The sequence below is a fragment of the Hippoglossus hippoglossus genome, chromosome 16 (assembly GCF_009819705.1).
Source record: "Hippoglossus hippoglossus isolate fHipHip1 chromosome 16, fHipHip1.pri, whole genome shotgun sequence".
Taxonomy (NCBI): domain Eukaryota; kingdom Metazoa; phylum Chordata; class Actinopteri; order Pleuronectiformes; family Pleuronectidae; genus Hippoglossus; species Hippoglossus hippoglossus.
In genome coordinates, this window is record NC_047166.1 from 15,391,946 (window position 1) to 15,404,206 (window position 12,261).

The window sequence follows — 12,261 nt, forward strand, 5'->3', positions numbered from 1 at the left end:
TGGATGCCATTAAGCTGACAATATTTTAATGTTCATTCAACAAGGCCTAGGTATCTTCTTGTGATGGTGGTACAGTGGACGCTGCACAGGTCTACTGGACATTTCAAATTCATGCTGATATCCTTACTACTTTATTTTTGTTTTGTCTTGTCTTGTGTGTGTGAATTTGATAAATCTGTGGCAGGTATTTCTTTCCTCCTTTGTTTAATCGCTGGTTGGACATTGTTTGGTCTTTGTATTGTGGAAATATGAAAAGTAATAAAAAGTCATTAGTGTGGACGTAGATGTGGCAACCCACTAAACACGAGCTGCCCAGGGACAAAGAACACACAACTCATGTAGGCTCAGCTCTTTAGCTGTTAAAGAGCCAGTAAATACCCATGGAGTTAGTAAGGAGAGAAACATTCATCTCATTTCAATCAAACGTGACTACAAATGAATACTAATGCTGTTGTTGTTGTATCTGCGGGGTGTATAAATAATAAGTTTGCTAACACACTCATTATATAAACGTGGTGAGACAGTGATAATTTGTCAGTGTTAAGTTTATTTCCATTGTCCCCAGGTGTCCAAAAATCAATTACCTCAGGTTTGAACTTTATCTGTTGTATTCCACTGCCACAACCCGTCGATATTGAGCAGCGGGCCTCCGTCTAGACAGCGTTTGGTCATGGGACTAAACAAGATGTCCTCAACACTCACATTTCCCAGCAAACTGCCGTAACATACAAAATCTGATTGTCATCACACACCTCGGACTAAAAATATAAATCACGCCCTGCAGCGCCGACGTGAATGAAGCGCATGCCATGTCGATCACAGCATAACATTTAAACCTGGATAAGTGGGTGCAGACGTGACTAAGGAGAGTTTGGGCCAGAGTTTGGTGGCGATAACAGCTGACAACGAGGGCGTGGTGTTGGGGCCGTGTATCATTTGCTGCTGAATCTGTGCCGTTTCATGTATAAGTGGAGTTTGAAGTGAAACTTTTGGCATGGTGTTATCGAAGACAGAGAGAGGCGGAGGGGACTCCGGGGAGAAGTGCAGTTCCCAGGACATTTTGTGCTTAGAGATGGAGAAGTGCAAAAGAAAAAAAAAAAAGAGAGGGGGGTATTCTGGAATCCCCTGGACGACCGATACCCAATGCTAAAGACCACACACACACACACACACACACACACACACACACACACACACACACACACACACACACACACACACACACACACACACACACACACACACACACACACACACACACACACACACACACACACACACACACACACACACACACAAATAGCATTCCTTTCTATAAATAGCATGTGCTTTGTCTACATCTTCCATATGGCTGTCAAATTATATCACAAACCCTCCTCTATCCCAGTGGATGTGGGAGTCTGTGTTTGTGCATGTCTACATTTTGCTTTATGCACTGGATTGAGAATTTATTTTAGGCTTGCGACACCTCAGGCAATACTTACCCTTGTAAACTCTCTGAGGATAGGTTTTTGCTGCAGCGTGCCTGAACACGACTGACGGAGCACCAGTGAATCCAGCACATTGACCTGTACAGCACACTGCACTCTAACCACAGCTACACGTGTGGGTTCCTCTCTGTTCAATGGGGTCTGATGCACAATAAGTGTATGTGACTAAATCTGAATGTTGATTTGTTGTATATCTGCACTCACTCGTCGTGACTTCTTTGATCATCTCAGCGGAGGCGTGACATCCGTTCACAATGTGTCTGGTCCACAGGGACAGATCCTTGGTCGTCTCAGCCCGGAACAGGTGAGTCTCGATGCCGAGTCGTGTGCCGGTCCGAGTGGCGAAATACAGCTCAGTGCCAGAGTGAGGGGACCCCCGGTCAGGACCAGAGTGGACCAGGCTGAGTAAATACAAACACACAGGCACTGTCATGCACTATAGAGAGAAGGAAGAAGACACTTTATATTATAAAGTCCCTTCTTTATAAATATCCCTTCTTGCTGAAGGGAAGGAAACTTCTAAATTATATTTTCTTCACTGTGCTTCACAAGTTCAGAGAAACTTCTGGTCAAAACTGGATCAGGGAGCAAAATGATTTGTTTACCGAGTCAGTAACGCAATGACTCAAAGGTCAAACCAACAGCTGTGACTAAATAAAGTCTACAGTCGTGCTCGCAGCTCTGTGAGGATGTAATTCTAATTTTAAGGGAAAACAATTATCAAGATGGATAAAAAGTAGCTGTGTAAAGATCGTTTTTAGTCCTTTGTAAAGGTGAAATAAATGCTAAAATGGTCGCGGTAACATTAGTCAATCTAGTTTTTAATAGATCAACTATAACTAGAAACGCACTTAGAGAGCACATTACAGTCTGGATCACACCATTATAAATTATTTTCATAAAGATCCATGAATTATTATCTGAGAAATCAAAAACTATGTTGAAAGATTCCAAATGTTAAAGAAAGTGAAAATAAAATTCCTGGATCTGTACAAAGATTGTATGGGTTCTTCCCCAAGTTTTGTGGTGATCAGTTTTTAAATTTTTTGTAATCTTGCTCACAAAGAAACAAACCAACCAACAAATAGGTGAAAATGTGTGAAAGCATACACGTCTTTGTCGGTGACAACACAGTAAATAACAAAATATATTTCTTCAAATATGATTTCATTGTACAACTTTATTGTGTGTGTTGAGGATCTCCATGCACATATGGCGGTGGACCTACCGTGTTGCTAAAAGTGGATAAGTGTGTTCCGGACCCTGCCAGGCCTCCTTGCTTCGTGGTAGACTGTCGTACAGCAGCAGGTCTTTCTCTGTCAGCACCACCAGCACCGGCCTCCAGCTCTGCTTCTCACTCTCTGTCTGCAGCACAAGCAGAGAACTTATTAGAAGTGGACAGCTGAAATAAATCTGCTAATGTCAGCTAGTTTATATAAATTGATTATTGCATATTTTTGCACAAATGACCAGTGATTAGGTAGTATTCATTATAACAACATAAACAGATCTTCATTAAGCTGTAAAGTGAATCAAATAAAAAATCCAATATAATTAATCATAAAAAGCTGCTCAATTAGAATTTCAATCAAGCAGCTTGATGCTGCAGGATTTTGATGCCTGTGCTTTCTTCTATTTATCACAAGTCCTGATGGAAGCAGATATTTCATCAGAGATATCAATGATTCTGAGTCAGCGAGTTGCTTAATGGGACTAATGTTGTGTCACAGAGAGGAACGGTGTCTATTTAATAAGTACCAGCCTGTGTGTATACTTAGCAGTGGGTGTAAAACCAGTTCTCACCACTCAACTTAATCCATGACCGGGAACCCAAACATTATTTTTCTCTCCCGAACTCTCTGCTATACTTTCTGTCTCTCTGGGAATAGCTGAACATAAAGGTGGCGCCATGTGTGCAGGTAGTCTTTCAATACATTTACTTTGCCGTGCCCCTTGGCCCACCCATCACTGCTAATGAGAAAACCCCTCACTTTCCCTTCAGAAACACACGCATTTACTCTTAACTTAGCACGCACACACCACCCCGCATTTCATTTTACAATGCTCCATAACTATTCTCATTATGAAAGCTTATCTGCAGCCCAGCCATGGAATCCTAAGCTGCTCTTTGAAGTTCTGCCTCAGCCAATCACAACGTGGGATTTAGAGGGTCAAGGGTCGGCCTTTTTAACATAATAGAGAATATGTTGCTAAGTAACAGTATTGTAATGCATTTGAAGGATGAAATGCTGTCAGATTCATGAGGACTGAATTAGACAGGTGTGTGCGTGTCTGCGTGTGTGTGCATGTGTGCGTGTGCGTGTGCGTGTACACAGGTGTGTCTGTTTGTGAAAGAGAGAGTGAAGCTGACGACTCGCTTGTGTGAATTTCAAGAATGTGTGCATCTGTGTGTACTGTAGATAGGCACGAAGCAAGAATGTGCATGCGAACACAGGTACAAGCACGCACACACGCGCACACACACACTTATGCATATTATTGCACCGTTGGGTATTATCAACAATTTGCACTCCCCGTTTCTCTCACTTAAACACACACACACACAGACTTAATGCATATGATTGCAAATTTGGGTATTATCAAACATATACACACTGTCACTCTTCTCTCTCACTTACACACACACACACACACACACACACACACACACACACACACACACACACACACACACACACACACACACACACACACACACACACACACACACACACACACACACACACACACACACACACACACACACACACCTACCTTCCCTGCCAACCATCCCAGGTGTCGTATCTCTCTGCTGCCAATTCCCGTCCTGGCTGTGTCCTGGATGACCTCTGCCAGTGCCCGCTGTGGTGAGATGACAGTTTTTAGGATGGATGATAGTCCGGGAAGTGTTAGATCCTAAGCAGCTCTGCAGGAGCTAAATCACGGCCATTGAAAGATCTAATTCTGATGGTGACACTAATGATGAGAAAAAATCAATCAAACCAAAGACGGACCTGTGCCAGTGTGGATGTGACAGAGTGCATGGCAGAGAACCAGGACAGGGCAGATGGTTGATCCGGGCACCGCAGCACCACAGTGTGCCTGGCGTCAGGGGAGTGCAGCTCCAGTTGTCTGGAAAAGAAGATTAGACAAGTTCAAACCGCTTTAACCTCTCCGTTATCACTGAGGGGCTCTGAAACTTCTGCAGTTCTGCATTTCCTTTTCGAATATTGAAAATGTATCACAAGCCTCGTCAGGTCGACCCAATTTGACTCAGTGTAGTCTCAACTCACAGAGAAGCCAAACGTTTGGCTCTGAGAGGCACTCGTTTGTCTCGCCCGCCTAAGAAAGGGAACGTGGTCAGAGCGACGCAATGAAGAGTACCGGAAATCAATGCATCCTCTGTGGGCCATTTGACACAATGCAGTCTCCCACTGAATTTCCATAACTAATCTGCTTATATCATATGGGAGAATTTGTAGCCTCGAGGGAAATGCATTTAGGATGCTCCCCGTCTCACTGAATGGCTCTTTGATTGTGCACGCAATGAATATGAATTTTAAGAAGCTACATGTGGCAGCCGTTACAGAGCATAATGCAGCGTGTGGATGTCTTTTATTGTAGCGTCAATACAGTCGGCGTCGGATGGTGTGGAGTAAAACCACAAGATAAATACTGCAAACAGGTACGTCAAAGCAAAGGTTAGATGTCCTCTGTCCTTTTTGGAGGAAGCAGAAACAAACCACATTATAATTAACTTTGACACACACCATTAATTATAACTGACTCAGAGGCTTAGACCCTGTCCACACGAATGTGGATATTTTGCTAACTTAACTTTTACCTCTGCGTATGAGCCACTCATCCACACACAAACAGTATTTTAAGCCACTAGAACAGAGGTTTTTATGCAGATTTTCAAAACTCTGGTTCCTGTGTATTCGATGTACATTTTAAACACAGCAATTGGAAAACGATGATGTCACAGCTCACTTTGCACATGCCTGCAAGCGTGTGACAGAAACAACAACAAGCTCAACCAATAAGTTCACTGAGCATGCTCACAATGTTCGTCTCTGGTATTTGACGCATCGCTGGTGTTGACTTTATCGCCACCTACTGGCCCCGCAAGCTTTTCGGAGCATTGTAGTCGTTTTTTGCTTTCTAATCTGGATGGAATAAGAACTATCTAAAAAAAAAACTATCCTCAGTATTGTAGACGGCTTTGAGGACAAGACCCGATAAACCAATCTTCCATGTGTGCCTCGTGCTGAGATTTGTAAACTCCACCGTTTGTCATCATTTGTTAAAGGTGAGGCAGAATGTAGACTTGTTAAGTTTTTAATCTCATATCAGCAGGAGGTTGCTGTAAAACCTGCTGCAGGGAGCACCCAGGGCAATTTTGTGGGAATGAAGATTGAATTTCAACTCACGACGTGAATGGAAATGAATTCCTGATCCGGTGAGTGTGTACCACCGACTCTGAAACACTCTAGCATGTGTGTTAGCGTCCCTCCGGTGTCCAGGTGGTCCTGGTGTTTAAAAATAAAGAAACCACTCTAAACCCAGCGTGGTTTCAGTTTTGCAAACATGCAACTTTCTTTATTCACACACGCACGCACACAGACTCTGGGGACCAGGAAAAGCCCCAGATTGTGATGAATCTGCTCTTCCGTAAACCCTCAGAGGCCCGAGAGAGCGTCTAGATCAGCTCCAGGTGTGTTGCTCTGTTCTTGTTACTGGGTTAAAAATAGAAGTGGTGCCCGAAAAAGGCGAGTTCATTAAAGACAGGCCGGGGAAGGGGCACGAGGGGAGGACCGGGGGAGACTCCAGGACCAGAGGTTTGTTTGGTAGAGGAGGACGGTGTCAGTCTGACTCCCACAAGTTATACAAGACTTTTTCTGCCATTTTCTGGAGCGACTTTGAGGCCAAGTTCTCTCGTGTCTCACATGCATGACACAGGAACGTGGGAACATACAGGGGATCAGTGGGAGAACAGCTCACGGACCGGATGAGGTGGATTTGAGTGTCGTCTGGTCCTGCGAGCTTGAAGATTAGTCTCAAACTTCATCAAAGCACAGTTGTCCTCACAGGATTATCTCCGCATACACAGCAAATATGTATTCATGCTCGCCAGCTCTGTTCCAGCATACAGATGTGCACTAATTGTTCTCTAAATATTCATTTACAAACTCTTTATGCATACATGTCGGTTTGATGAAAGAAAGCGTTTAACTTTAAAAACAATAACACAAGATACAACACTGCAGGAAGTCTCATCTTTCATAAAAGAAAACCAATTAAATATATAAAAACGTAAAAAAATATATATATAAATCAGAAATAAGCTATTAAATGAGTTTCACAAAAAAGAAAATACAACGCAGGCAGACTCCAACCAGAACAGTTTTTACGTCTTTTTCAATCGAGTCTTGACTCAAAACAAAACTGACGTCTGGTCTCAAATCTTTAAATGTTAATAAGAGAAATGCAAGTCGGCTGCAAGTCTGTCAAGTGTTTTGAGTTTTGATTTGAAATGATTTGACATTTAAACATTTTTCCCTGAAAGTTGCGTGATGCCATTTTTTAAAGTAGCTGAGTCCATTCAAAGCAAAGGCCTAATAATTAAATATTCAGGGTATGTGGCCATGCTCGGCCCGTGTGTTGCTGTATTATTTATGTGTTGTACTGTTCTGGTATTTTAAACATACAACAGCTTAACGTTGGGACTCTCGTACTGCATAAAACTCACAGATTGACGTACCCTGACTTTGCAAAAATGGAAAATTGGAAAATGTCCAGAGTTTGCCTTTCACCTATGAAGAAAGTGTGTGTTGGAGACTGTCTGGGTTCAGACGTGTTCAGTGGGCGGCACCCAAGTAAAACATGCCAGAGGCAGGATATGACGTGTAAATTGTGTTGCTGTTGAAATCACACTTTTCAACACTGGAGTCGGCCCTTGTCCCCAAAAGCTCTCCAATCTCATTGTCTTTCCAAGTTGATATCTTCGTCAGCATCTCCTGCATATATGGCACCTATTTTTTAATTCTGAGATATTTGTGTGTCACATGTTAGAAATGTCATCAACACGCCCACTCGCTCACTGAGTTTTCTGGAACGTTTTTTTGCTGTATTCTCACATGGGCCTACTCAAACAATTTGCTGACATTTTACTAGGGGCCTGGCAGGAAACGTTCTGGAAAATGTCAGGAACAACTGACTCAGAGGTTTGTGTTCTCTCATACAGTCCCTCAGTAAAATGTCGGCACTTCTGAAAGCAGCACAAGAAACTGGGCTGAACAAAAACAAAAAAATGATAAATCAATAATGGAAATAGTCCTGAATTGGAGCCCTAAATCCTAATTGTTGTTACCCCTACACACCCATGTTTTCTCAAATGTGAAGTCTCTAAGTCCAAGCAGAGATAATCCTATTACCATCATGGGGGTTGTTGCTTTTCAAACTTCACAAAGCTTCGTCAAGGTCCAGTAAAAACATTTTACAGCTGTTTTAACAGGTTGGGTAAAACTCCTAATCCTAATCTCTTCACCACAAGTGATAAGGATGTCGCACATTTTTGTAAAATTTCATTTGTCATGAATTTGACAGAAAGCTGCACTTTGTCCTCACATGTTCAGGTGACAAAAATAATTTCTTCTCTACTCTCATCTTCTCTCCTCGTGTGTTCCACATCGTTCTATCCTCTCAGGCTTGAACCCACTTTAAACAACATCTGCTGAAATGAAAACAGAAACCCTCAGAGAGATGTTACATTGCGCTGAGTCTGGTAAAGAAAAAAAAAAAGAGGAAGCAGGATTTCGCTGTCACTTAACATAGAGCTTTTCAAACCAATTCGGCTCTGAAACCTCAAAATAAGAAAAACAGAAAGTAGGTTTCATGTTTCCCTGCAATATTTAACTTTCTGTGACCATATGATCTGGACATGGATTAAACACAGTGAACCAAATTCAACATTGGGTGTCCCATTCAAACATTTACTAAATATTTGCTCGTGAGTCAAAGCGGAATTTGTCCTGGCTGCAAGGAACTTCATAAAAAAACAGCTTGTCAAGGTCAATTTAGCAGAGGACTGTGTGCTTGTGTGTGTGTGTGTGTGTGTGTGTGTGTGTGTGTGTGTGTGTGTGTGTGTGTGTGTGTGTGTGTGTGTGTTTCCGCCCTAGGGCTTTATCAAACCACAAAGCAGTCTGTTATCTGTGTGAAGCAAAAACTCACCATGTCATCAGATGAGACTTCTTGTAAAAGTGAAGGACCCATAAAGTCAAGTTATGGTAAATAAAGTCAATGTTCAACACTATCGTGCTCTTTAATCCGTAATCTAAGATTTGTACACGTACAGGTCAATGCCTCACTGAGCATTTTGAAAGTTATGATCACATTTTATTGCTGATTTTGTGTCAGTTGTACAGATTCATATCTCTGAACAACTGGTCATGTCCTCACAAACTTCTGTAAAAACCTGTAAATGTCCTTTTTTTAAACAAACTGACCTCATCTGATCATACTTTAAAAGCTGTTTCCACCAAGAACCTTTCCATTATTTTTCAGTTCAAGATTCTCATAAATGGAGCTTGAAGTTGGATTCACAGACGACAGTAAGTCCGTCTTGTGACGTCACTTGTGGCAGAAGCTGAATTACCAGCCTGGAAAACATGGCAACTGTCCCCAGGGCCTCAGGGCCTCGGCTTCACTGGAAATGATTCTGGGCTTATGTAATCAACTTCAACTACGTTTGGGAATCAGCTGACGTGATGAGGATCTTGAGGTGGGCTCTTTTTTTATTGTCCGACCTGCATTGTGTCAAAATCTAGCTTAAGCCTGGTTCTGTTCAGCACATCTATAACATACCCATTAAAATGATGTGTGTTATTTGTTTCGTTCATACACAAAGAGACGTCTAAAGTTGACAGTTTGTTTTCCTGTCACCTGGCAACCAGCGAAGAGCTGGGCAGATACACATACTGTTGAAGTTGAAGAAATAGTTTCAGCGCGGAACTCCCTCTAAACCTCGTCTGCTTACATTGTATAAATAAATGAGATAAATTGTTTTAGTAAAGGAGCATTACCACAGACTGTATAAACAAATGAGAACTTAGTAGTATGGATATAGCCTCAGCTAACAGCCTCCAAGCACCACCTGCATAGTTGAGCCACATACATGTGTGAATGGTGTTGATATTCTCACCAAACAAGCGAGCCCAGGGTCATGTTTTAAACCAGTAGATGACTATTGTACACAGGGGGTCCTACGTGGGGGGGCTCAGGAGCTACCTTTGGCCTTGAGCCCCCCCATCAGCTTCATAAAGCCATACTCAATATTTGATGCCCTTTCAAAATAAGTGTGAGCATGGCTTCAGATCATCCACATGAGGAGCCATGAGGAGCCTCAGGCGGAGAAGTTCAGATCTTCTCTGTTGGTGTCTTGCTCCACAAAGACTGTAAACATCGCCAGCGTAGAAATGTGACAATCGCATTTACATCTGTTAAGAGCTATGTACTTTTTAAATCGTTTTTTTTCCAGTGGCAAATAAGATACATTTTGCTCGTACAATAACAAGACAACAGAGAACCATCTGCTGTGTCCGTGTAAGATGATCCACGCTTTCATTTTTGTGTTTGTTGTTGTTTGTTTGTGAGTGCTCACGTTTAAATTCTTTCAGTTTCGCCGTCAAACCGTCTAGCACCGTCTGTACAGACACAGAAAGCGGTCACTGTTATCGCTCCACTTTGATGTTCCCTCCATCCTCTGAAGCTTTGAAAGTTGGTGAGGTTCAACTTTCTCCCCCTTCTCAAATCACACACATGCAGCGGGGGACACACATGGGTGGAGGAACAGCGGGCGGAGATACACAGGGAATTGTGGCGAGAGGAAAAAAAACAAAACAATCGAAGGGGATTGATGGGAAGATGATGGAGATAGAGAGGTATTGATTTAGACGGATAAAAGAGAACGCCGGGAACAAGAGATCACAAAAGAAAAGACGTGGAGAAGACAAAAGGAGCAGAAAGACACAAACACACAGACACAAACAAGTGATTGAAAAACAAAACAGAAAGCGGCAAAGACAAAAAGTGGGAAGGGAAACAACACAGTAAGAGGAAAACAGAAGTAGGACAGAAAGCACACATTCACAGCTTGACACCGAGGAAGTAAAAAGAGTATATCACTTCCTTCCCCCAGTTCTGTTTGATTGGGCCATTGTCATATTACCACCCAATTAACTTGACGGCTCCTCCTAACAGACCCCCCCCCCCCCCCCCGCTGACTCCGACTTATCTAAGAACTACTTCAAATGTCTGTTTTTAAGAAAAAGTGAAAATGGCTTGAAATTTGTTGTTGTTGATAAAAACACTATTAGCCAATCCCTTCAGGATATCAGAGGAAGCTGCAGACCCACTGTCACTCTGCTGGGGCTGAGGAGAATTAGCTTACCGTGGGTTCAAACCATGTGGTTTGTCACTACGCTCGCCTGACAATTATCAACCCCCATCCTTTTCATATTGGTGGTGTGGTTAAAGTTGAACGGAAATGTGATGAAGCATTTCCTCTGCAGTGGCTGCCACTGTTTCCCATGGTGCATTATTGACTGTACCAAGTGATCGTCCTGAAGGATTGAAACATCGATTGAAACGGACCAACAAGGATATACACCGATTGTTTTTAAACACACAATCTGGAACTTTGGCAACTAGGGGCCTCTCATTCAAAACAACAATAAAACCCCTAGTTTGATGATGTCGTGGAGCAGTGTAGGATCATGGGAGTTGATGTCTTCACCACCGTTGCAGATGAAAATCTACCTGACGCGGCGCAAATCGTGTTCATGGATGAGGTGATGTATTAAAGTGATATTCATGGTACGCAGCAAACATCAATGAATAATAAGTCAACTGGCTAACTGGCAAGCAGTTTGTTTTTACTATGTCGTACGTCCTTTGTTCCGGATGTTAAAGCTGAGATGGGCAAAGGTAAAGTGACTACGACGTAATAAATGAAAACATCCCATTACCTTGATTAAAATTTGGGATTTCTCAGGGTTTGAACATTGTTGAAAATATAATACAACAACCAACAACTTGTTTGGGTTAGATCGTGTGTGTGTGTGTGTGTGTGTGTGTGTGTGTGTGTGTGTGTGTGTGTGTGTGTGTGTGTGTGTGTGTGTGTGTGTGTGTGTGTGTGTGTGTGTGTGTGTGTGTGTGTGTGTGTGTGTGTGTGTGTGTGTGTGTGTGTGTTTGTGTTAAGCTAAAGTTCAAGCAGAAATTAGTTAAGCTAAAGGCTATTAGGGTTTGGATTAGTCGGTCTCAGTGAATGGAAGTCAGTGCAATGTCCTTACAATCATAGTTGTGCAGACGTGTGTGTGTGTGTCTCTTGTGTGTCTCACCTACCTGTTCTCAAGGTCTGGCGTGGTCATTGCTCGGGTTACACAACACATCTTGAGCGGTATGCACCTCCTGTCACCGAGGGGAGACAGGGAGGGCTGGGTGGTGGGGTTCGAAGGGTCGGATGAGGAGGGGGAGGTGATGGGAGGGCTGCCGATGCGGGGAGACTCCGGAGGGGGGGTTTCCCAGCCGATCTCTGACACAGGGGAGCCCTTTTTGACGTACGGCGTTGCCTCGCGCATGTACTTGACTGGGTGGGGAAATAAAGACAAAGGGATTTTCAGTGGATAACAGGGATATGAAAGCAGCAGATTCTTTGATTCAAATGTTCTGGAGACATATTGGGGAGGTAGAGGGTGAGTTTTAACCCATC

General features: G+C 42.9%; 1 protein-coding gene across 1 annotated transcript in view; it reads right to left on the bottom strand.

Annotated features, from left to right (window-relative positions):
* The window catches only part of sntb1 (syntrophin, basic 1), a 37,878-nt gene that overhangs the window by 12,405 nt on the left and 13,212 nt on the right, over positions 1-12,261 (bottom strand). Inside the window, exons 2-6 of the mRNA XM_034611594.1 lie at positions 11,895-12,138; positions 4,505-4,622; positions 4,266-4,352; positions 2,719-2,855; positions 1,695-1,891 (exon numbers count right to left, since the gene is read on the bottom strand). Coding sequence (XP_034467485.1) covers positions 1,695-1,891; positions 2,719-2,855; positions 4,266-4,352; positions 4,505-4,622; positions 11,895-12,138 — 783 coding nt within the window. The remainder of the gene's footprint in view (positions 1-1,694; positions 1,892-2,718; positions 2,856-4,265; positions 4,353-4,504; positions 4,623-11,894; positions 12,139-12,261) is intronic.